Source organism: Megalops cyprinoides, chromosome 1 (assembly GCF_013368585.1).
Source record: "Megalops cyprinoides isolate fMegCyp1 chromosome 1, fMegCyp1.pri, whole genome shotgun sequence".
Taxonomy (NCBI): domain Eukaryota; kingdom Metazoa; phylum Chordata; class Actinopteri; order Elopiformes; family Megalopidae; genus Megalops; species Megalops cyprinoides.
Window position 1 is genome coordinate 42,354,254 of NC_050583.1, and position 24,773 is coordinate 42,379,026.

Consider the following 24,773-nt stretch of genomic DNA (forward strand, 5'->3'; position numbering starts at 1 on the left):
AATACATTCATTTAGCTATTTAGCTGCAATTGAGAGGATTAACATGCTGTAAAGTCATGTTTACAACTCCTAAATATCAACTGAATTTGTCTTCAACTACATGCTTTTACAAGTGCAACTCCTAAACCAAAAATAACAAGCATGAAATTTAACATTGATGTTAAGCCAGATTCATTCTTCTTTTCTTCTTTCCCTGTAGTCTGAACATCTCTAAATGAACATAATGTTTGAGTTCCAGGGACCAGTGAGACCAAATGAAACAGGACCGACCTACTCAGAGATAAAATGCATTAAAAGCCTTTCTTCCCATAAATGGGACTATAAGTGTTTTGCACCACTCCTGCAGACCTCCAAAATTTAAAACAGCTCATAAAGCTTTCACTCTTCATTTGCAGTTCTGCTAAATGCTGGACTATCTCTACTGTTCCTTGCACCCATTGATTGGAGTTTCCCAAAAACCGGTTGGTTCCTAACCATATATAGACTCCCTATTAAACTCATTCTCCCTATATGTCCAGGGCAATTTAATTTGAACTTCAAACATTTATGTTGTACTTAGCCTCAAAATGTATTTAAATTATACCAAATACATACATTTCAGTATTACATAATATGTAACCTTAACACCCCACAAATAAATTGTGGGGAAAGCGCGTAAAGTACTTCACCTGACAAATGATGGTCTCACACATGAATAGGCTATGAGGAAGCTTCTTCATCCAATCAAAGTGAACTGGAGATTTGATAATCATCTGTGGTCCTGTTGACCTGCATTTCCCTAATGCAATTGTGATTTAATATGGTATGCTTAAAAGTGCTCCCAGTAAAAACACATAAAAACAAAACAATAACAAAAATCTAAAACAGACATAGAGGACACATTCTGCAAATCATACAGAGGTATTCTGTTGAAGTTGAGACATACCTGTCAATTATGCCCCTTGACTCCTCACATAGTTCAGGTGTATTTTCTTACATTTATAACACTGTCCTTTGAAGTAAGTTGTTGCCCCAGTCAATTAGTCTTTACAATCAGGTTGTTTGGGGGGAATGGTTTGGACAAACACTGATCCTTTGTAAAGGAATGCGGTAAAAATCAAAAAGAAAATGGAACAAATTGAAAAGGCCATGAAACAACAGGCAAAGAGAACCATCCTTTAGTAAAGCTATGGAAATCCAAGCCTTTTGGAACTGGTCTGTTTTCCTGACAACTTAATTGGTTTACTTTGTGGCTCTGGTCCAGAGACATCTATAGTTCCTTCAATATAGAGGGGGCTGAGGCATCTGGGTTCTTTATTTTTCTCAACAGAATAGGACAGCAAATATTTCCACTCTTGTGTTGGTGTCTCCACGTTACGGTGCTGTGTACCCTGTTTTCACCACAGCTGTGTTCCCTGGCTAGCTGGAGGAGGAGGGCAGAGGGACAAGGAGGACAGGGGGCAGGGATCCGAAAGGGCTGCTCCATTCTCACACAGCAGTGGACTGTTTGATGCTGTGAAAGCTGACCCGGGTGGGCGAGGTGGGGATGGACATGGCACGGGCCACCCTGGCCCGGATGGAATGCTTGTCCTGCCAGCGGTGCCAGCGCTTTCTGACTGCGTACCGCACCTGGGAGGCAGAGGAAGACAAGAGGTTACACGGTTACATGGTCCTCCAGCACCCAGCCATACCACAGACGAAGGGCTGGGTCTTTCTCCTTTGTGTGCCTGTAACAGGTTGCTGGACAAAAATAAAAACTACCAAACTGCTGTATTTCGGTTGGAAAAAAATATTATTATTACTATGGCCATAAAAGAGTTAATGTTTCTTCCAAGAACCATCTTCCAGGCAGTCAGTTATTTGCCTCATTGTCTTTGCCAAGGGTTTATGTAAGTATCTCAAACAAGGGTTCTAGCATTGCCATTTTGAGAGGACAGCCCCTTCGCTGTGTTTCTCATTAAAGTTAGAGGAAATGCAAGAATAAGGATAAGTACCAGTTGAGATAAGTCTGAATTCTTAAGTTTTAATTCTCATGCACTAAGCAAATGTTTTATTCTGGGCTAGCCAAGACTGGCATCTTTTCAGGATTGACATTATAGTTTAGTTAAAAATTAAATCAATGTTTGTAATATCTCAAGAATTTGCATACCTTCTTAACCTTGAGAAGTTGTCAAACTGGGATAACTCCTGATGTGAAAATGGAAAATGTGTTCTCAAAATGAGGACATCCCCCTGACTTTTTGATTGTTACGAACTCAACATGAGGGTGACGTACTGCTGTGCTCATGGGGTAAATAAGAAACTGCAACTTTATCCTTGTGACACTTGACCCTCCTATGACTAGCTATCTCTGTGACTTTATACACAAAAGAAACCTAATGCAGAAACTACATTTTCATTCTAAGATACTTACAAGGTATGAATATGCAATTATTTGCAAACGGTTGTTTATGTATGCAGGTTTGAATTTATTTTTTTACAATATCTAAATGCTGTGCACTTGCATTTCTTCATTTCTTTCTTCATATATAAATACATTTTCTCTGCACATGTGTAATACTGTGAAACTAACACTCATTAATATCCTCAGATATGTAAACTGAAAGCATAGGTGTAGGAGAGTTTGATGAAAATTAATAGAAAAAAATCCTGAACCTCTGAAACATCCTTCATGCTTATTTCTGAAATGTGTGTAAAGAGCTGTGAAAACTCAGGTTTAGACATTTGATGGCTAAAGGTATGTCATACAGGAGCTGTTTGGTGTGAGGCTGGGGTTTTGCCACAAACTACGGAGGACCAGAGACTGGAATGTAGAATCCCTCTGAAAAAGCCTTTTTCAGAAAATGGTCTTTCAACAAATACCTGTGAAGAATTATTAAGGATAAGGCTTGTGTGCTTTTGAAACATGTCCAAAGGGCAACATAGAAAATAATAGGTCTGCACAACCCACAATAGCCATGTGAAGGTTCACCGAAAGGAGGGAAGATGATGATGTTACTGCTGCTAAAAGGTGTTGCTAGCTCTGCCTTGCAATAATCGAGTGGAACTGTAACTAACAGAAATCGCAAGGCTTGGAAACGCTATTGCTCCTTTTTCATTACCCTAATTTGACAAACAGTAGCAGTTAAACTGCATCACCCTGGGGGAAGGGGGAAAGCATTGTGCTTCACAAAACAAGACGGTGTAGTCCACGGTTGAGATTAATCCCTGGTTTTGTTGTCATGTGGTTTCCCAGTGTGCCTAGTAACCACATTGTTTTCCAAGAGAACATGCACTCTGGCATTTAATTCACCATGCTCATGGCAGGTTGTAAGGACAAAAGCTGCCCAATCACTTTGGCTGCTGGAAACGAGAATGAGCCCAGCAGGTCAGCGGATATTGTTACAGGCATATAGAGGCCCTGCTGAAATATTCACCCCCCCACCCCCCACATTACCATATGCTCAGATGCATTGGGACAGCCCAATGGCCAGAGAACGGATGAGCATACAGATGTCAGCACAGCTGCTGAGAGGATTTAGTGCGCCTGTTTTCCCTCCTTGCTTGGGTTCTGCACTAAACTGGCAGCCTGATTTACAGCCAAACTGCTGAGCGGCCACCTCCCACCATTACAGAGATCATTACTTTCAATGAAGGTGATAAAAGCTCAAAATTAGTGTGGGCTATCTGCTTAGTTCGCAAAAGGATTTCTAATCATTTTGGTGGGACTGAAACAGGATCTTTAAAGAGACACATATCATGCTTAATTGCATGTAGGTGGAGACTGTCAGAATTCAGTACGAAGGTTTTGCAAATTGCAAATGCTTTTCACTCCGTGCATATCTTAACATACAAGTGGGCAAAGATACATCAAAATGTATCTTGTTACAAAATACAAAATACCGCTCAAAAAAATGTTTCAAAATAAAATACAAAATGCTGGTGCCAGAAAATGTATCAAGATAAAATACATGTATTTTGTTTCTCAAAATACAGGAAAATACATTTGTAACATTGGGCATTCTGAATTTGTACAACATGGCAGGACATTCAGATTTTTATAATGTACACAAGGCTCTGGTGAGAGTTTGAACCCTACAGGAAGGACAGTAAGTAGAATGCTACTGTATCTTAGGGTGACCGTACGTCAATGCATTTATTTCACAGCAGTGGTGAAGCCAGTATTAAACCTGAGTGTCTTCACACATTAGGGAATCGGAGCACTCGGAACGTAGGTCTACTACACGCAAAATATTAGAATTTATGAACAATTCTAACCACTGAGAGATGGCTGCTAAAATCAAGCAAAATAATAGCCAACAGCGTCAGGGTCATTAAGTAAAAAAAAAAAAAGACGATCAGATCGTTTTGTCTGTCTTTCTGCTCATGCCATGCAGCTCTCTCTCTCTCTCTCTCTCTCTCTCTCTCGTTGACCAAAACTTCACTTCCGTGTTGTTTCCAACGAGTACTCCAATGTTTTTTCCAATATTTTTGTTGTTTTTGCTATTTTTCGATAGGGTACATAAAACAAACTGGGGGGCACAAAATACAACTGACGGGGCAAAGCCCCCTCTTGCCCCTCGTGGCGAAGGGTGTGGACACACTGGTCCTGTGTGCGCTTATTCGTTTTTTGGCCTCTTTTAAAATCCGACCACTTCTTCTTCACCTCCTCCACCGTACGCACCTCTGGTGAAACTACATTTATAGCAGTCACCACTTTGAGCCACTCTGCATTTTTCCGTCGATTTGAAATGCCGCTAGTCTGGCCTCCAAAAAGGACATTTTTTCTCCTCTCCACCTCATCCACCATCACCTCTACCTCCGTGTCCGAATAATTTCTTTTCTTACCATTAATCCTCAACATCAATCTCTGCATTTCACTCAGATTAACCTGGGATTTTCATATGCTAATTTGACTAATTAAAGGCTTGTCTCGGTCCATATATGAACAATTGTGGGAGTGGACATTAAGCACGTTCACGTGCGCATAATCTGACGCTGATTTGATTTATGCTTAGATTTATGAAGACAATCAGGCGTACGTGGTGTTTGATAACTTTGACGAAAAACCTCCGTACACAAATCATAGGATTCTGCATAAGCATGTTTCTACGGCAAGTTGTACACAAAGATTGATACATATGGCCCTGTGAGTAGTGTGGGCTTACAAAATCACTGTGTTGAAGTGTATTGTTCTTCATTTTGAGATGTATTTACATGATTTTTTTATGTTTTATGAATCATGGAGAAAGTATTTTGAGTATTTTTAAAAAAACAAAATTAATCCACTCTGAAGTATCTTGTTACAAGTTACATTTGAATTTTTTCAGCCCTGTCAAATACAAATTACAAAATACTCAAAAGTAATTGAAATACGTATTTCACATACAAGTAACAGAAATACTGCCAACCTCTGCAAGTAATGATGTAATGTAATTACATATGCTGGAGGAGCACTTAAAACTGTTGCTTTAAAAAACTAAACACCATGAAATATGTTTTCCTTTAGGGCTGCAAAGAAGATTCACAGTTACTTAGGCGGAACAACATTTTGCTGTTCATCGCTGTTGAGGCACATTTGCAAAGCTGTTCAAACAAAGAGCTGAACATAACATTAACTCAAGTTAATGCTGAGAACTTGTGTGTGGTATAAACTATGATATAGTAAGTCATCGGTTGCCATTTATAATTCTTTTCCTGAACTAAATGATTTTCTCGTTGGATCAAGGCAAGGGTTGCTTTAATTTCCATTGAAGTTTCTTTATGGATGAAAGGTTTGCTATGATGAGGCTCTGGATTACAGGGAGAAAAAAATCTCAAATGAAATGGGTTATTATAATATATGAAGCTGAGCAAAGCAATTACAATATATCCAAAGTAATCCACAAAAGAAACAGAGTTGTGTAGTTAAACTGCTTAGTTGAGAAGAGAAAAAACACAGTTTCTCTGGGGTTGTTAGTGGACACAAGCAGCAAAGAATTAGTCCTCTCTAGCTTCTTTCCCCTCAGCATCAATTGACATGGTTACACATGTATCACTACTGAACTTTTTAAATAGCCTTAGCTAAGATATCAGACTGACAGCTCTGTCAACTTTATGCTTAGTAACACATTCACTGTCTCACAGTACAAGTCTTTAGTAGACATGTGTTGCTGTAACTGCACATCTTCTGGTATGTTGTTCTCCCGTAAACAGATGGTTTCTCTCCTGTGGCCCTTTGCCTGTTCCCCGCTGACTGTCCTAATTGACAGCTCTTTTCCTTAGTGAGGAAAATGGTATTGAGCAAAGCAATTACTCATTTGCATTGATTGTTTTTTCTTTTCTGGCTCAAAAAAACAACAACAAAAAACAAACTTGGATAGATTTGTGTAGCAGAACGATTTCTCTTCTTGTCACTTGGGGGAAAATGTTACAGTCAGGTGATGGGTCGATCCAAAAATCTTTGGACGCTTTTGTATCAACATCAGGGTGCTTTCCCAGAATCAAAAAAGTGTTTGCTTGAAAAAGCCCAGCAACGCCTGCCAGATTTAGCCCCGTACCATGAATATTTTATGATAATCTGCTTTTTACTGATATTAACTCTGAAAATGGAGTGAGGAAGGGTAGCTCAATGTGATCTCATCGATTTTTCCCATCTTCCCATCTATTTTTCCCCCCTAAGTGCACGTCAGCATCCTGAAAAGACTGTCCAGCCAGCTTTGCGCAGAGACGGGAGAGGCAGACAGCATGCGTCTAATTTTCTGCTGCAGATGGCAGTAGTGAGAGGGGCCCAGGGTGCTGTGTCAAAAAGTCTCAGCTTTCAATTGCAAGGCGGTGAATCAATAGAGGATATGAATCTGCTTACCTCACTGTTCAGGAAGCAGTAAAACACAGATACAAAGAAACCCTGGGAGCAAGGTCAGGTGGGAGGGAGAGAGAAAAGAAAACAATATTACAGAAGAGAATTACAGGGTAACTTAAAAAAAATACCATGAAAAAAGTACTTTTGGTCATCACATTTTTTTATTCATCAAAATATCCATGATTTAATCTTCTACTGTACAAAAAGAGGAGTGCTTTTGTGATCTTTTTTAAATTGATCTTCATCTTCTAAAACTCCAAACCCAGATCTCACTCAGAGATTCATTGCTCCTTGTCACACAAGAAACATGCCTGATGGCTGTTAAACCACTTTCAGGGACTCTGAAAAAACATCAAATGAAAATGGAGTTATAATTTTAAAATCTTTTCTTTAGCTGTTTTATATAGAGTTGTCGAAGTCAAACTGCACTAATGGATTTATATTTGTCGGCGACAGACAGACTGTGATCTAATGCTCCCGCATAACATTGACATTATGTAACTCACCTGAAATGACTCCAAAAAAGAGTTGAAATATATGAATACAATCTGTGAAATTTCGTCCTCTCCAGGGTTGACAAAGAATAACATGTAAGTGATTCCAAGAAGCGGAAGCAGGACTAGAGTTGCTTTCACAGCTTTCCTGAAGAGAAGAATGTAGAAGTAACGAGGGTGGTGTGTGAGAGTCACAGCCCATCAGAGTGGTTCTCACACACCATTTAGCATACTGAGACCAGACTTCACTCTTTTTGACCTTTATTGATGTGAATAACAACTCTGACAACTGAACATCTAAATGAAATGATTAAACTAGTGTTGCTGGACTTTTAAAGGATAGCATAATGGTGAGATTCTAAGGTTTACATATGAATATAATTTAATATCGGATTCAACAGCAACAGAATTTGAGTTGTTTATCACTTACAATCTACCAAGTGGACATACTTTGGGCTAAACAACAGTAAAACAAAATTTGTTTAACATGTGCATCTCTCTCAGCTATCCTTATCCTATTCACAGTCTTCTTCACACCTATGTACATGTGTTTCACACATGCACTGAAACCACTGGAGCTTTGTATCATTTGCTAAAAATACCTGGCAGATAAGACTGCTGTCTTGGCTTTGACAACACTGTGTGGTAAATGACTTCCTATTAATGCCTGGTCACACTTGGAAAGATAATGATGACATTTAAAATCATTCAGGCTCTACTGAATGAAAGTGCTTACATGGCAACAAGAATTATAAAAGCGCTCAACAGTATTATTAGATAGCACTAAAATCATTTTCATAAGGCTCTAGGTGCTCATTCAATGGTAAAAGCCAATGTACACTGTGTAAAATAATGGAATCAATACAGTTCACTGGAGCAGAAATGCTTCTAAAAAGCCAGCATCTTCAAAAAGACATTGTCAAAACCCAGATTCATAGTAAAAAATATATAATCACCTACATGAGACATCAGCTACCTAAAATATATGATGAATTGGAAACAAAAGGGAATGTCTTCACTACGAGCTAGCTATCTTCTTGCAGGGAATGTGGTGAGTACAAATAATTACTTGCTTGAAGGCTAAATTTGGTGATTGGAGCTGAATTTCACATAACAGTTGCATTTCTAAAAAAATATGACCAACTGCAGTGCCTGTTGCCTACGCATTTTTACTTTTCTAAAGGAACAGATAACTGCCTTGCATAATACATTTTAGAGGATCCTCTGCTTAAGTAACAATTCAATGGTTCCAAAAGTTTGTGGATATCATAATCATAAATATCCATATAACCGTGGCCAGTTTGCTTCTCCTTTTTTGGTAACCAGAGATGTTTAATTCAACTCACCTGTACTGTATAGTTTCGGATGTGGTGGATGCTCTGAGCTTTGTCATGAGAATCCTGACAATGTTGAAGAGGAAAATGAAATTTATCTGCAGGAAAAAGAAAAATATTATAATAATGTTCATATTATTATGAATTTTGCTGGGTTTTTTCAACATTCCAGTATCCACTTATATATACTTATACACCTGGGTGAATAAGCTTATAACATTGTAGACAGTCATGCTTAGAATTTGAGATCAATTCTTGCCTTTGGCATCACTTCATGCAACATCATGTTGTGTACATTTTCACTGCATCCATTTTTGCCTTTGTTCACTGAACATAAATTAATCTGATTCCATGAATACCATGATAAAACAGTTTTTAAAAGCCTTGGGAAATCAATATTTCAGGTAATGAAAATTTACAGCCTCTATAAACATACAACCAATGGATTGATTGTTTCTTCAGGCTTAATTAAAACATCATTGCAAGGGTCCATATCACTGACTTCCTTATTCCTGAAGAGATTTTGACATGAGCTGTGCATGTGGTGAACACATTAAGCTTTCGGACTTCACTCAGACATGTCAGGAATGGTAATATTAATAGGTATGTTAAGAGCCCAAATAATAAATGATTAGATGAAGGATAAAAGAAAGAAATCATATGAACATATGAGTCCCATTCTTACCAGTAGGACCAGAATCATTGGGCCCTGGTAGATGTAGTCTGTGTACACCCCTGCCCGCTTCCCAAACCAGCACCTGGGATTTTAGACAAACGTGGTCATTTACCTTCATTTGTGGCAGACAATAGACATCTGCAGTGCTTTTCTTCCAAAAAAGTTCAGCTTCATTGAACAAATGAGTTTCTACAAGCAGGTTTTTGTCATGTCATGTATTATTTTGTTTGGTATTTTTTTTTTTTTGAACCAGAGAAAGGAACGCCAACTAAATGTTTAGGCATTTCAGGCAGTTTGTCTAGCTGGCTGTTTGTTTACCCAAAAAATGTCAAGCTCCCAGATGAATTTCACACTTATGCCTATACCTCAGAACGAAAACTGTTTCTTGCCAAGTCAAGCAATGCATAGCACAAGCACACCATCAGTAGAATATGTGACTTGGTCCTTGCTTGCTGTAACCAACCTGACCTGGGGATGCCCTGTTACATTATCACAATTGCATTTGCTTACCTTTATTGCAATCATTTTGGTTTTACATCATAGATATTCTGCAACTCCACTTTAGCAGTCAGTGTTTTTCAAAAGCGGTTCAGATACAATAAATTATTGTGGTTACAACAGCTGTGTCCCACGCAAACACATGACCTGAAGGTTACTAATGCAGAGCCTGTGCTGCCCTGTGGATTGACTGTGCAGCAATAGGCTGAACCCACTTACAGTAAGACGTAATATCGCTACAATGGTGCCCCTGAAGCAACACAATATTTTAGGATTTAGAATATTTCTAAAATACTTAAGACATATTTAAAACAGGATTTTAAATTTTAGTAAAGTAACCTCTGATTGGCATGTTGTGGGGCAGAGGCAAGTGCATTACAACATCCTTCATACCTGGCTGATAAAATCCACTGAATGATATTGAAAATGCATGGGTGGCAATAAATGCTTATTAGGAAACTGAATGCAGACAGAAATTGCAAGGTTGAGAAGATGCTCCTCAGCTAGTGTTTCCCAGCCTCATCACGTTTTATTCAATCACTGAAAGGATTGAAATATTTGTCATTGTTTTGCCTTGATTATCACACATTATGTGTACCCACATAACCTCATTTCCTCATTTGAATAATGCCATGGATGCTGGATTGACAACTAGTGATAATTTAAATTGCCCTTTTGACACTGAGATATTGAGCATAGTGGATGGGTCACGCAGTAGTCCCTAAAAACACCCATTACACTGTAAAATGCCTTGGGCCAATTTAAAATGGATTGTTTAATGATCTAGCAGAGAATGCAATTATGTAAATAATTGGAACTAATGAACAGTATCCATCTCTTTAATTCACAGTTATGACTGTCCATCACTACGTGGCCTGTTGTGGGAAACACCAGAAACAGTGAAATCATAATAAACAGTCTTATAGATAAACTTCAAAAACAAACTTACTTTTCGTTATCATAATACAACTTGCCGATTGCCCACGCAACGATGATTGGAAAAGGGATGCCTGTCATAACAAATCACATTTTAAATGAATGAAACATTTTTAATGAAAAAAAAAAATCTCACCACTGTGCATACTTTTGTAAGAATCCCTTTATGAATCCCTTATTTACATCAATCAAGTAATAATATTCTTTAAAAACACTGGAGAACTGTGCAGAAAAAGTAATTAATGCTGATTCTAGCTGTCAAAATTTGTTCAACACATCCTTTGTGTTATGAACAAGGCTGTCTTAGAGGCAGACAAAAGCAAACTTGAATATTCAGGCTGATTTTGGACCTGGATCCTGAATATCTTGAACATTATTGATAATGTTCATTTTGCAGACACAATTAATGCTATTTTTTTAGCACTCACAATCCTCAGACATTCTGTGAATATAATAAACTATTGCCATATTTCTGTAACAGTGTGATACTGCTTTTGGGGAGTTTGGCATTGCTCTTGAGCCCTGTGATATGTCTTCCTCTTCTGTCATATCTGAATAACACAAGGAAGATGAGAAGCAATTCTTAATGCCCTTTAAATACCATTCTCCTTCCATAAGGCATTTTCAGCCATTAACACATCCTTGACAGACATGACTAGGGAGAGCTGGTTTACTCACACCATCCGATGCAGATGAACATCCACTTGCGTAGCTTGTCTGTGGAGTAAGTGAGGACAATGGCCGTGTGGAGGTAGCAGCCCTCGCCAAACATCCAGAAGAAGTTTGTCACATGGAAATAATTGTATGCGGCCGTGACCAGTCGACACCAGATCTTAGGGAGAAAGGGAAAAAAAGATGGTATACACAACAATGATGGTAAGTTTAATGTGATAAAGGTCCCTATCCCCAAGCGACTGAAAAACACAACAGAAACCTGACAGGATCAGCCAGTCTCTTGTTTTAAACGGCCTCTTCCTGAATATGTAACTAGGAATTTTTGGCAGACATGAAGGACTGATTTCTGTAATCAAAATAGTAAAGAGAAATGACCACGACATTCCACTGGTCAAAGTGGAAACTGAGTGGTGCCTAAAGACAAGCAAAAAACCCTACTCTACAGTAGTTTCTCTGCATTTTCAAACCTTTATCATCCCCTCCACCTTGAGAAATGCACTGGGTTAGGAGGAATTCATTCCCTTACTGTGATTTTTCATTTGCACAGTAAATGCAATACACACATACATCAATTCACCATCTTATGTAAAGGTCCCATATTGTTTATGCAACTGTTTACGCAACCTAAAATTTATGTAGGTCAGGAGTGACCCTTTCTTAGTCATCACATCAAAGTGCACAAAAGCATTACATCATAAAGACATATAACGTAAAGACATTGTACTTGATAAAAAAGGAGTAACTACCAGCATTCTAAGAATCATTTGGGTGCTTGCCTGACATGACTGCAATGCATAAATTCACACTTTTCAGAGAAAACAGCACAGAACAGCATGTCAAGGATGCTACAAGTGTCTGAGAACAAAGCAGAATGAACGCAAACTGGATGCTGGTGGTGACCGCATTGTGATCATTACGTGCTATTCATCCATCAAAGACGTCACCACACTACTTGCTCTTTATGTATCTAATGTAAATTTTTTGTAAACAGATTTACGGGATGTTTTATGAGTGGCTTACAATGTTGCAATGTGATTTAAACACATGTACAGTGCAGCTGCAATGTAACTGTACACATATACAATATAGTTGCGATGGAATTTTTACACATATACTTTATAATGGCAATGCAATTTTTACAAATATACTGTATAGTTGCAATGTGGTTGTACACATATACTGTATAGAGGCAATGTGATTTTACACATATACTGTATAGGTCCAATGTAGTTTTTACATATATACTGTATAGTTGCAATGTGACTTTTACACATGTACAGCTTATCAATGTTTTATACAATTTTACACAATGTGAACAAATAACCAACACATAGCCTTTTATTACGCAAGTATCTCCTGACAGTGTAGTTGGTTTTCCTTCACCATACTAAGTTTATTCATATTTTCAGGCCATTGATAACTAAAAGTGCACCATTTTGTTAACTGGCAACAAAAGCTGCCAGTTATTTCTCTATATCCTTCACCTATATACCTAGAGCTAGCTACCTCCTTTTCATGTCCCCAAAATAAATTACCCCAGCTAGCTGCGTATTATTAGTCTTGAACATTCTCTCACTAGATAGCTAGCTAAAACTTTCATATAATGTTCATATAGCCAGAGTGAATTACAGTTTCAAAGTCACACATAACTGATGAACCACTTCGATTTTACACTGATACTCTGTAATTATTTCAACAGGCAGCCATTGATAACACCTATTTACCTTCCAAACCAGTAGCGAGTATCATTTAAATAATGACTGATCTGTAAAATCCATTTCTACACAGAAAAAAACACACTGTTTACTCAGATAAGCAGTCCACACTGAGGATTTTAAGAAGCCCCCCCCCCCCACTTCTTAAAACAATGTGCAAAGAAATAAAAAAATACAACGGGTACTTCATTAGGCTGCATTCTGTTGCTGACTGCATGTACTCTCGTTGCAGAAATGTGAGAGCACTACATCATCAGATACCATCTTACTACAACTCCAGGGGACAAAGTCTGTAAAAAAGCCTCTACCGGACCCAGAGTGTCTGGAGTCCAATTGCCACGTGGAGCGCTAATTAGTAGAAGTACAAGAAGTGATCCTGCCAGGGGCTCTGTTGCTCTGTTTTGGTTATATATCAACTGGCCTGTTGATGCTTCAATCTGTTTCCAAAATAAAACCTGCTCTCATCACTTCACTTTTGCCACTCTGGAGCTCCGGCTGAGTCTGAGCTGAGAGAAGTACGCCAGCATGGCTCAGTTTAACACAAACAACCCTCATTTTGAGGTGACAATATTAAGGAAGCTGTAAATGTCATTCCTAATTCTAACTTGCACCCTTCTCTTCTTCAGCCAAAAGGGCGCTGAACTTTTTCACTTCCATTTCCACCGTCTCATCCTAAAAATAGGTCATTTCACTCTCACCGTTTTGGAGGAAAGCTGGAGTCAGGTGCGGTCAAGGTTTCTGAGGATAATTCATTGGTTCAAAGATGTGATGGGAGATTGGAGAAAATGATACGACTGTTTGGTTCAGCTTGGATGGAGAACAAACCCTCTTGCCAGGGAAATACGTGCTGCTGAATAGAATATGAGATAACACCCTGTTGTTGTCGTATCATTTTTCATCTTGTTAGAATAACAGGAGCAATGTGTTTTAGTGGGTGACTGTAAATCAGTTAAAACAGCAGCCATCTTCAAACACGCTTGTTCATATCTCCAACAGAGCTGTGGTTGCCACAGAAGTACAGATGCTCCTGAAGGTACATGATGTAAATCCAGCCATCTAGCAGCCACCTATTCATTTGAAAAATGGATTTAGATCAATGACAATCAAAAGAGGAAAATGGAGTGGCTCAACCCCCATCAGTACAGAAAGATGTTCCTCTTGGATGTTAGCACATTGAGTCCTTTCTTTTCTCCAAGAAAATTTAAATGAGCAGACATTTGTACTGCACTGAAAATTTTATTTTTCATAGTGGCAAAAACTACTTTACTCTGTTCCTATGCATTGAACAATGATGTGAGCAAAGAAAAAGCCTGACAGGGTATCAAGAGAAACAAACTGTTTAAACAACTATATGCTACAGCTTTCCTCTTGAACCATTGCAATCACAATCAAAATGTTTTGCGTACTGTCGGTGCATAGTTCTGGCTAACATACATAGCCTGCTTTGACAAAAGAACAGTTACGAAAATTTTCTTTGTATTTTTAGAATAAAATAGACATAAATAAGGGAGGAAAGACCTTCAATGGCTCTCCCACAGTACCAGCATTATTGTTTAGAAAGTACCCATGAAAAGTTTGACCCAGATTAATTTGGATGCAAAAATTAGTTGACAGCTGAAGCTGTTGTCAGACCAATTAATCAACAAAGCACAACAGCCCTAATGTAATATGTTATTTTAAGCACTATATCCAAAAGGAAGAATATAAATATATTATTTGATACAAGAAATTGTACATAAAAACACATTTCCTTGCTTTAATAAATTCTCTATTTATAGTTTCACATACTTGACCAAAGGGCAGAAAGGAGAGCAGAACTAGAGCAAAGAGCAGACTATATAATTGCCCAGAATAAAATATTGTGTAACTGTGAATTTGCAAACACATTGTGTAACTGTGAATTTGAACAGCCAAAATCAGATGGCAGATGCTCGCCTTGTCAGAGGTGTTCACGAGGATGAAGCCACGGTTCAATTCACAACTTCATTGCAGCCTTTCTTTTGCTCTAATCAAACTGTTCAGGGTGAGAGACGGATTGTCAGAGGGGTGAGGGGGTTGCGGGCGCAGGACTGTTGTAGAGGTGACACGCTCAGATGTTATCAGATCTACTTGCTGACAAGTGATAAAAAAATCTGTCCCCCAATGCCACTTGGCTGATATATTAAAAAAGTTTCACGTTAATGTGACAGATACATGAAATGTGTTAAATATAGAACTCAAGCTCATATTGATGGCTCCACCTAATTTCAAAGATGCAGCTGAATAATATTTCCTTGTTGCAATGGATTGTAGCAAATAATTCTGAAACATGGCAATGGGTCAAATATAAAAACAAAAGAATAAACTACAGAAAAATACATTCCTATATGTGTTAGGGTTGTCAAAATACCAGAATTTTGAACTTTGATATTATATCAGTTCAGTTTGTTGATACTAAAAAGTGAGTTCTGTGTATGCTGTCCCTGCTGTCCCTCCGTGTTATCAAACGGAAGCTTTTATGTACAAGAAGAGGGCTTCCATATTTATGAAGCTTGGGACAGTTGCTGCATCAGGAAAAGAAACAGTGGTCACATGTCAAAGCTCATTGACAGGGATAGATTGCCATTTAGCAGGACAGTTGTTCAAAATCACAAAACAACAGCCTATAAAATTACCACAGAACTGTATCTACACCTCCATGACCCAGTCTCAACAAAAACTGTGTGTCCTGAGCATCAGAAAGCTGATATGTATGGTAGGCTGCCATTTGGAAACCACTTGTAACCAAGGCCCATGTTCAATAATAACCTGGAATAATGAGCACAAAATGTGGAATTGCCTGTTCCCAGCTGTTCAACATGGTGGTGGATCTGTTATAGTATGAGCAGCCATCTCATGGGAGCCACTGAGTCTGATTATTACTCTACATAGTAGAATTACAGCCAAGGAATACAAAGCTGTTTTAGGCAGCCAGGTGCATCCTATAGTACAACCATTGACTTTCTCTTTAAGACATACACATTGTAGTACAAAGAACCACAATTACTGCAATGATTTTTACAGCAATTAAGAGCTTAATTACATAAAAAACATAACTTCTACCTAGCTCAAAGTATTTTCTTAATAACATTAAAATCACATAATTAATGTGCATGTAAACGTAGCCTTTGTTCCTCAAGATGTTCCCATATTCCAAGAGGATAATGCCTCCAGACATACTGCAAAATTGATTCAAGACTGGTTTCATGAACACCACGATGAACTCAGACACCTGCCATGGACTCCCCAGTCACCAGATCTAAACATTATTGAACCTTTATGGGAAGTTCTGTGGACTGTGTAGTTCTGTGGACTTCGACCTCCTTCGTCTCTCAAAGAACTGGAGGGTTTCCTTCTTCAAGAATGGTCTACTGGAAATATTGCACTGGAAACAGTTCAAAATCTGTATAATAGCATTCCAATTATTCCATTGCATTATTTGGTCTTTTCTTTATTTTGTCTACCTCCTTATTAAAAAAAAAAAAACTCAATAAGCTCATAAAAAGAAATAATAGCAATTTTTTTTTGAGCAGCCAGCAAGACCAGAACCATTTATCATCAGTCTTGAATCCAAATACTTTATCTCAGCTACAATGTGAAAAATGACAATGCATTGCCAGGACTCTATCTAATTAAATTTGAGACCAAATACTACTGTCAGAGAAACCAAGTGCAACTCAGAACCACTCCAGAGATTTCAAAGCTTAGCAATAAACTGTAAAAAAATTAATTAACCTCTGCATTTTCCTTGAAAATGGGCTCTAGCTTTCCTTGGTCCTTAAAATTCCACGGTATCAACTTTGACAAGTGTACTCTTGTGAATTGAGTGCCTATCCCCACACCTATCTACAGATAGAGAGTGCACATTCTCTCTGGCCTTTTCATACTGGTTCAGTTTCAAACAGGCTTACTTCAGCTTGTTTTGTTTTAAACAACGTATTGTTTTTCTCAGGGTCCACTGCAGTGAGAAGATATGCCAATCTCTTGTGTTGTGCTGCTTTAGAAGCTCATTTCAGTGCTTTCACTGAATTAGGTTCACTTGTGAAATCAAAGCTGCCAAATGCCATTTTTCATTCTTTCAAGACATTATTCTGGATGTTGTGAATGTGATGTGCCACGTACAGCATGATTGTTTGATATTGTTAAAACTCTTTCTTCCATTCCAAAAAGTTGCTAAAACCAAGTTCATACATTGCACATCACATAGAAATGGCCATGGCCTCTGGTGTGCTTACATTATTTGAGGTGATCTATATACACATGTGGTAAAACATATGACCAATGAGCACATATTATGATAGCTGAATTAATTGATCATACTGGTGAGTACCCAAGGTGAGTTATTTTTTATATGTTCAGCAATCCATGGGGTGTACCTCATTGATACATTTTACTGGCCATCTGTGCGCACACATTTCAGACCTCAGAAAGAATATAATATCATGTTTCAATAAAGAAAATGTTCAACATATTAATAAATGTGTGAGACTATCAAATGTAAGAAAATACAGTGTGTATCAAATAGAAATGCAGTTTTCTATAGGTTTTAACCTTAAGTACCCTGTCTATTTTGATGTTACACATGTTACACATACAGTACATATTACACAAACATTTCATTCCACCTTTTCCTGATCACAAGGGTTATGGGCAGAAAATTGAGTTAGGTACCAGAATATGCATATGTTGGCAATAAGTGATACACACACTCATTCTGGGCAAACTCTGCCTCAAACACACATCTCCTACACAGGCCATTTAAAGCTCCCAGGTCAGAATCATACAGTGGTCACAGACTCGTGGACTTCTCCCAGGAAGCACTGGTGGCTTATGCACATTTATTTCAAGTGTGAATCAGACTGTTAATGTACACTTGAATGCAGAATAAAATCCTGTTGTCCAATTAAATTGTTTACAGAAGCTAGAAACTGATTACAGCTCATGGCCTGTCATGGTTGGAATATGTGAAAATGTACTAATTATTCCTTAGTGAACCTAGACATGAGTATTTCACCACTAATTGTTTCTAAGTCCATTTGGGTGTTATCCATTTGTAAACATCTCCAAATGACTATTGTTTCCCAGACCTCCCTCAACTGTTTTCAATTAAAGCCTTGGATGATTTAATTGGCACATCTTAGAAGCAGCAGTAGCTGTCTTGAAGGCATTGGAAGAATTAATCAACAGTACTGTCATTTTTACTCTCATGAGGACTTAATGAGCACTCACTGAAGTAGGATTGTAAGTCTATCCAAGGGGGAGGAACTGTCACATCAGGGCAAGACTTCACTGGTTCTATTGTCAGAGGCCCAGTTCTTGTAGGATATCTGAAGAGTAGAAAACTGACTGCTAAAAACAGACTGAGAGCTGAAAAAATAGGCTTTAGGTTGGATCTGCAATCAGTCAAGGAACTCAACTGTGTGATTAGTGTAGAGAAACAACTGTGGATCTAGCAAGAGCTGATTAATCCAGTGGCCAGTTTGCAACTAACTTGAACTGCGGCCCAACTCACCACATTGCTTTCATGAACTTCGGGGTTCATGGTCAACTGGACAACAAACCATGTGGCATTTCGCAGGATGAAGGCAGTGATCAGATTCCAGTGAATGATGTTCCTCAGGCATCGGATGCTCCTGTCAACATGCGGAAAAAAAACAACAACAACAAAAAAAAAAACGACAGGATGAGCTTCGATCCGGTCGCAGCAGCAACCAATCCCTGTGTACAAAACACATTTGATTGAAGAGGCCCTGTGTACGCAGACAAGAGATCAATGTCACTTTTTGAAGGACACTAATTGATTTCCTGCTAGTATAAGGATTTGTGCTTGGCCTCTGAATTTTCTCTTGTATTTCAAGACAGGCAAAATTACTGTGCCAAGTCCTTCTGAAAGAATGCTTTCACTGCCCATTCAAATGGCAGCCTCACCTTATAAAATTTGATCTTTAAAATGAAATATTGAACTTTACAGGTAATTACCTAATTACAGAATTTTATCAATAATCCTTTTTCATGACAAAATGAGAAACACTTTACATTCTTTGGAATATTCTTGGTATGTACTACAACATTTTCTTCAAGGTCTTACAAAGTTTGAGACTCCCAAAATGGTCCTGCCAATTGGCAAGAATGTATTTTCCTTTTATGCCTCAGATGAGTGAAACAGAATGCTCACAGTGCCTAGACACTCTCTGCCAGGGTTCATTACCAACATTGCATATCACCTTTTTGAAAAGGCACCATTTTATGCTATTTTAAGCTTGGCACATTATCAATATTTGATCATTCACCATATTCTCTTTCATTTTTTATTTTATTGATAAAAAACGAGAAAAATGCACCCCTTCAGAGACTAGTTTTCCCCTAATAAATGTTTTGAGAAAAAGACTAGAGATTTCAAACATTCTATTCTTTATCTCTCTTTATATCTAACCCATCTGCAAGTGGGCACACCAGCCAGAGCAGGCATGCCCTCTCTTCTCACCACCCTCTCTCTATTTCCATCTTTCTTTGACAGGATTTTTAAATTAGCAGGGGGCTATCTCTGTCTGATCCTCCAAATTCCTCCTTCCCCAGGTATCATGGGACACATCTATTTGTCCATATGGAGAAAAAAGGACCATATAACAAAATACTGCAGGCTCTACTCAGTAAAACCTTTTGTGTGTCTTGAATTCATTTTCCCATCAAGATGAAGCCTGCTATAAAACCAACAAACATACATACAAAGAAACAAAAAATGGACAGAGTAGTTCAACATAGGGAAAAAAATAGTAGCACATCTAGACAGCCAGGAATCATCAAGATTAATCCTGCGATTAACCTCCTTTTCACATAAGGCATTGGGGGTTGCTTTGTGTGTAATGAAGGTTTTCAAGCTTCCCCAGAGAGGGGGGTGATGCTCTGCTGCAGTGGTCCACCTGTTCTCCTGGAACTGACTTCTCCTGAATACTATTACCAGCAGTGTCCCCCTTGGGTAGTTTTGGTGTGGGTGCAAGTACGGAGCATTTCTTTGGGGTCATTTACTACTGAAAATGAAACAGGTCCCGTTGTCGAAATGTGTGAGTGGCATATAGCTTTGAAGAACAAGCTGTAGCATTTTTTCTTATTGAAGTTCTCTTCAGCCCCTCTACAGTATAATCAAAATCTGATCAGGTTCTTCTCTAATTCATGGATCCATATATCAGCAGGGATGACCCGTTGTCCTAATGGAGACATGCTGAGATGTGGGATGAGTGGTTGCATGGTGGTGATGATGCTAACTCCACATAATTTTAAAATAATAAACCAAATCTGTTACTTTTGAAGACACAAATGTGTGTTCACACATGGAGCACAGTGACTGCTTGAATTTGAAATAAAAAAGAATGGCACTCAAGTTCTGACCTATTGAAAAATGACAGGGGCTGAGACCATGTTCTCTGTGATCTTAAACTGTGATCTGTCCTCCAGACAGGTTTGTCATCATGCTTCATGAGGATTAGCCACAGCAGGTTTCATGCATCATTTTTTTTATTATTATTTTTTAACACATTACTGTTTATGGACTGTAACTGCTCCAGTAATAAACTTGCAGGGGACAGCAAACAGTCTAGTTTTCTGGGTACAAGAGGAAAGCTGATTTTCAGCAGGTGGAGGTTTGGGTCAGGGGTGAAACTGTGTAAGGGTATCCTGTCACTGATGGTGGAACCAATGTGGATTTGCTTCTTTGAGTCAGAGGCCAGACTAGCCAAAGTTTCGTGGCAAAAGCATTCCCTGCTCCACTCTACACTTCAGTGTGCTGCTCACTCTTCTGGGGCAAAAGATCAGTCATGTAAAGAGAAATTCTACATTACAGTCAGCAGCACTGGGGAATTTTTCTATGCATTATACATGATCCTACTTAAATGATTTACCTCAAATATCAAATCTTCTCCACTTTTGCAAAGGTCATTCCTTTTGTTCTCTGTAAGACCTCATTCACACTGTTGATGCTGTTTCCTCATTGCCGACTACTATTCTCATTCCTTGTGGGACTTGACCAATTCTCAAACTCAATGACATTTACTGACGTAAGTAGCATTCACACATAACATAACACAGTCAATACTGCTTTAGTGAGAGCCAAGAGGGCAAGGTTTGGGGGACATCATGTTGGTGTTATACCTTATATGGTTTTCCTCTCACAGGATTTGAATATGGCACATTTCAGATCTTACTGAGCAAAAGGACTGCTCAGGCCAGTCAGCTGATGACCAACCAGAGGGACAAAAGGGATGTCTAAAATTACATATAAATGGTGAGTTAAGATAGAAGCCTTTGTCCTTGGCTTAATATCTTTTCTTCAAAGCACCAAAAAATGAGCCAAGGAAAGACTCTCATTAGTTGATGTGCAGCTATCATGATCCTGAATATTCTATACTGATGCCAGAGGCATATCAGCCAGTACTGTATGTTTTATTAATGTAAAAGTATACGTTGGCATTAATTTAATTTAATGATGTGCTTTCTGGCAACAAATGGACGAAGGCACTGACAGACAACAGTTTTCAGTAGAGACTTCAAATGCATTCACGGCATGCTATATAACTCCTAAATGTGAAGCATGTGCCTTTCTTTTTTCAACGAAATAAAACCTTTGCTTAAACTCTTTCCTGTAGGATGTGACCTTCTCTTTTTGTTTTGTACATCACATTTGCTTTGCTGTTTGTATTAAAGAAGGAATGGTGCATGTAGTATAAGGGCACTATGTTCTATGTGAGAAGCTCCCTGTTTCCTGGCTGGGCTCCAGTGTTTCGAACGACCTTTTGTTGAGGCACAGTAATAGAGGAGCCATGCACAGGGAATGGGACATTGCTGTGGTGAAACACGTGAAGTGATTTCCCATTGCTGAAATGAGTTACCTATTGGGTGCTGTCGGGAAAGGCAAAATCAAAGGCTTTGGATTAGGGCACAGACAGGCTGTACCAATATTACTAAAAGTACTCTGCAAGGTAATAATGAAAACTTGATGGCACGGAGTGGCACCTCATTGATCCTACACCCCCCAAATCAAGTTTGGTTTTACCTTTCTCCTGCTCCAATACTCTTGTGGCCATTTTGATTAAATAGCTCTCCTTAAAGGTAGATTGTTCTCTTGTTGTGGGAAGAGTTGATTTTTTTACACACTAACCACAACTTTGAAGGCATTAAAATCCTTACTGCTTAAATCCACCTCCATAAAGGATTATAAATGTAACAGGCAGTAGTGCAATACTGGTATGCAGAAAAATGTGCAAAGTTATATTGCTGTTTTCCTTCACAATGTTGCAAACTCCTAGTGAAGAAATTTTAAAAAGTAAGAAATACTTTTCCTATACCTTTAAGCCTCAAATGAATTATTGTGAGCGGAAACAGCAGAGCACAGCATTTTTATAAATGTCCCTGTAATGCCAACACTAATCTGATATGGCACAGAATGGCAGGCGAGGATGGAGAATAGTGGCACAGATTTAATTCTACATCAGGGGACTGGTTAGCAGAGGACTGCATTTGATTGCTGCCTTACAGGATCTGTGGCGGTCTGACAGTGAATGAGCTCAGCAGGCTTTTAATCAGTGTGATCCTTGTTTTTAACATCATGGTCCCCCCCCACCCCACCCACCCACCCCCCTTCATGGAAAGATGAATGGCCTCCCCTATTAATCCCCCCCTGATAAACCGCTTTTGAGGAGGCCTTGTTTTCTGTGTCTGATTCTCATCTGTGCTTCTCGGAAGTGGAGGTGGGAGGGGGCACTACGTACACTTCTATTTGTGGAAGAGGGGTAGTAAATTGATCCAATGGGCCAGAGAACTGTGGTGCAGAGGGGTATGATGATGAGCCCACGAAGATAAAAGGTTTTCTCCTCTGACTGTACAATTACACACATTCCCTCTGCGCTCGCCTGGCGGTGCGGATGACGCCGCCTGCAGCTCGCTTGCCAGCGCACGCTGTGGACACCCATCAGCTTCCCTGAGGGGCCTAATGGACAGTTAAGTAAAAGGAAACAACTGCGCTTGACTTCGATCCTCTAACCATTACAATGACAAATATTGACAATCACCAGACTCATAATAAAGCTCACAGATCTGCATCATTTCACCTACCTAACCTGTAACATTTGTAATATTTCCAGTACTGATGTGAAAAATATCTGTAGAACAACAGGAATTGCTGAGAAAAGAGAAGCAATTGAAATAAAGATAGCGTAGTTTGAAGAAATGTGTGCTTTTCAATTCTGCCGTAGAACACAACACAAACTGAATGACTTGAGGCCATTTGCAGCATCTCCCCCAGATAAGTGACTACACCTTTTTGGGGGTAGTAACCAGCATCACCATTATTCATTTTCAAGGGCCTAGTGCATGCCTTGCTATCCCTGTGACCCAACTATCTTCTGTGATAGCTCTACGGAGACTTAAAATGCAGCAAAAGTAGACATTAATCTGAGTAATGGCTCTGGCCCCATGTGAGAAAAATTCAGGCAGGTCAATAAGAGGAGGAGGGATGGACAGAGAAAGCAGGTTGTCCACTGCAGTGTTGGTGACCCTTCCAACTGCCAGTGTGCTTGTGGGCTGCATTCCTGCATCCAGCTACTGCGCCGGCCCACCTCCACCCCCAGGAAAGGCAAGCACCTCTCAAACACTTTCTGTGTGTTTATCCATTTTATGGCCCATAGCACTCGCTGATTGCTTGATTATTGCAATGACAGAATAAGAAAGCTGTCAATCTCTAATATGATTCCTTTTCACATAAAGTGGGGCCCTGGTGGTGGGGTGGGGAGTAGGGCTGGGTGATATAGCCATCGAGATAAAGAATAGCTATTTTTAGCGCAATATCACCTATCCCCGGTATGTGGCGCTAGGTTTCTTCCCATATTTTTTCCCAGGGCAGAAAAATATCACTTGTATCTATATGTTGGTTAATTTACCTATTAGCTTTGAAAAACACATAGCATATGTTTTCATTCTTTATCTTTGTAGCCATGTGTTTCTACCTACCACATGGAAGCAGCATAGTGCTGTTGCTGTGATATCAACATTGAATAGATACGAGTGGCGTTTTTCTGCCCCGGAAGTATTTCACATGGCCTCGGAAAACTGGAGGTGTGCTTCCGCATCAGGTATGACTAAAGGGAAAAAAATACGGGAAGAAACCTCGCGCCACATACCGTGGATAGCTGTTATTGCGCTAAAAATAGCTATTATATACTGTATACTGCGACGGCTATATCGCCCAGCCCTAGTGGGGAGGGGCTGTACCTTAAAAACTCAACATTAAATCTGTATAGGTTCCTTTTGGGTTGCAACATATACTCTTCCTGAGCCTCCACAGGTATTTTGTGCAAATGGTGCTTACTTCAGAAGGAATTGTAATTCTCTTATGCACACAGCTGCCTTGGTAAATCTTCATTCCATTCCCTGCTGCGCCCTCCATTGTCCGTCGGTTTTCGACTGAGTTATTATCAGACAAGCTAAATTTGGGTGTTGGTGGAAAAATTTTTTGCTATCGTGTCAATGCTTGATGCTCCCCACCGTGCATGAGGCTGGAGGGTAAGAGAGCCGCATCACACAGCTGAATTGCTAACGAGAAAAAAAGGCGAAAGACTCTTGGTGACACTCGAGTCCCTC

General features: G+C 39.1%; 1 protein-coding gene across 2 annotated transcripts in view; it reads right to left on the reverse strand.

The window, feature by feature from the left end:
• Positions 1-758: 758 nt before the first annotated feature.
• LOC118776655 (corticotropin-releasing factor receptor 1-like) overlaps positions 759-24,773 on the reverse strand; it is a 78,146-nt gene continuing 54,131 nt past the window's right edge. Inside the window, exons 7-14 of one of the 2 annotated variants that reach the window (XM_036527138.1) lie at positions 18,658-18,778; positions 11,416-11,569; positions 10,751-10,811; positions 9,313-9,385; positions 8,640-8,725; positions 7,306-7,441; positions 6,803-6,844; positions 759-1,608 (exon numbers count right to left, since the gene is read on the reverse strand). In XM_036527138.1, the coding sequence (XP_036383031.1) occupies positions 1,468-1,608; positions 6,803-6,844; positions 7,306-7,441; positions 8,640-8,725; positions 9,313-9,385; positions 10,751-10,811; positions 11,416-11,569; positions 18,658-18,778 (814 nt within the window). In that variant the 3' untranslated portion in view covers positions 759-1,467. Of the gene's footprint in view, positions 1,609-6,802; positions 6,845-6,986; positions 7,141-7,305; positions 7,442-8,639; positions 8,726-9,312; positions 9,386-10,750; positions 10,812-11,415; positions 11,570-18,657; positions 18,779-24,773 lie in introns of those variants that run through there. The other variant, XM_036527146.1, reaches the window with a different exon arrangement.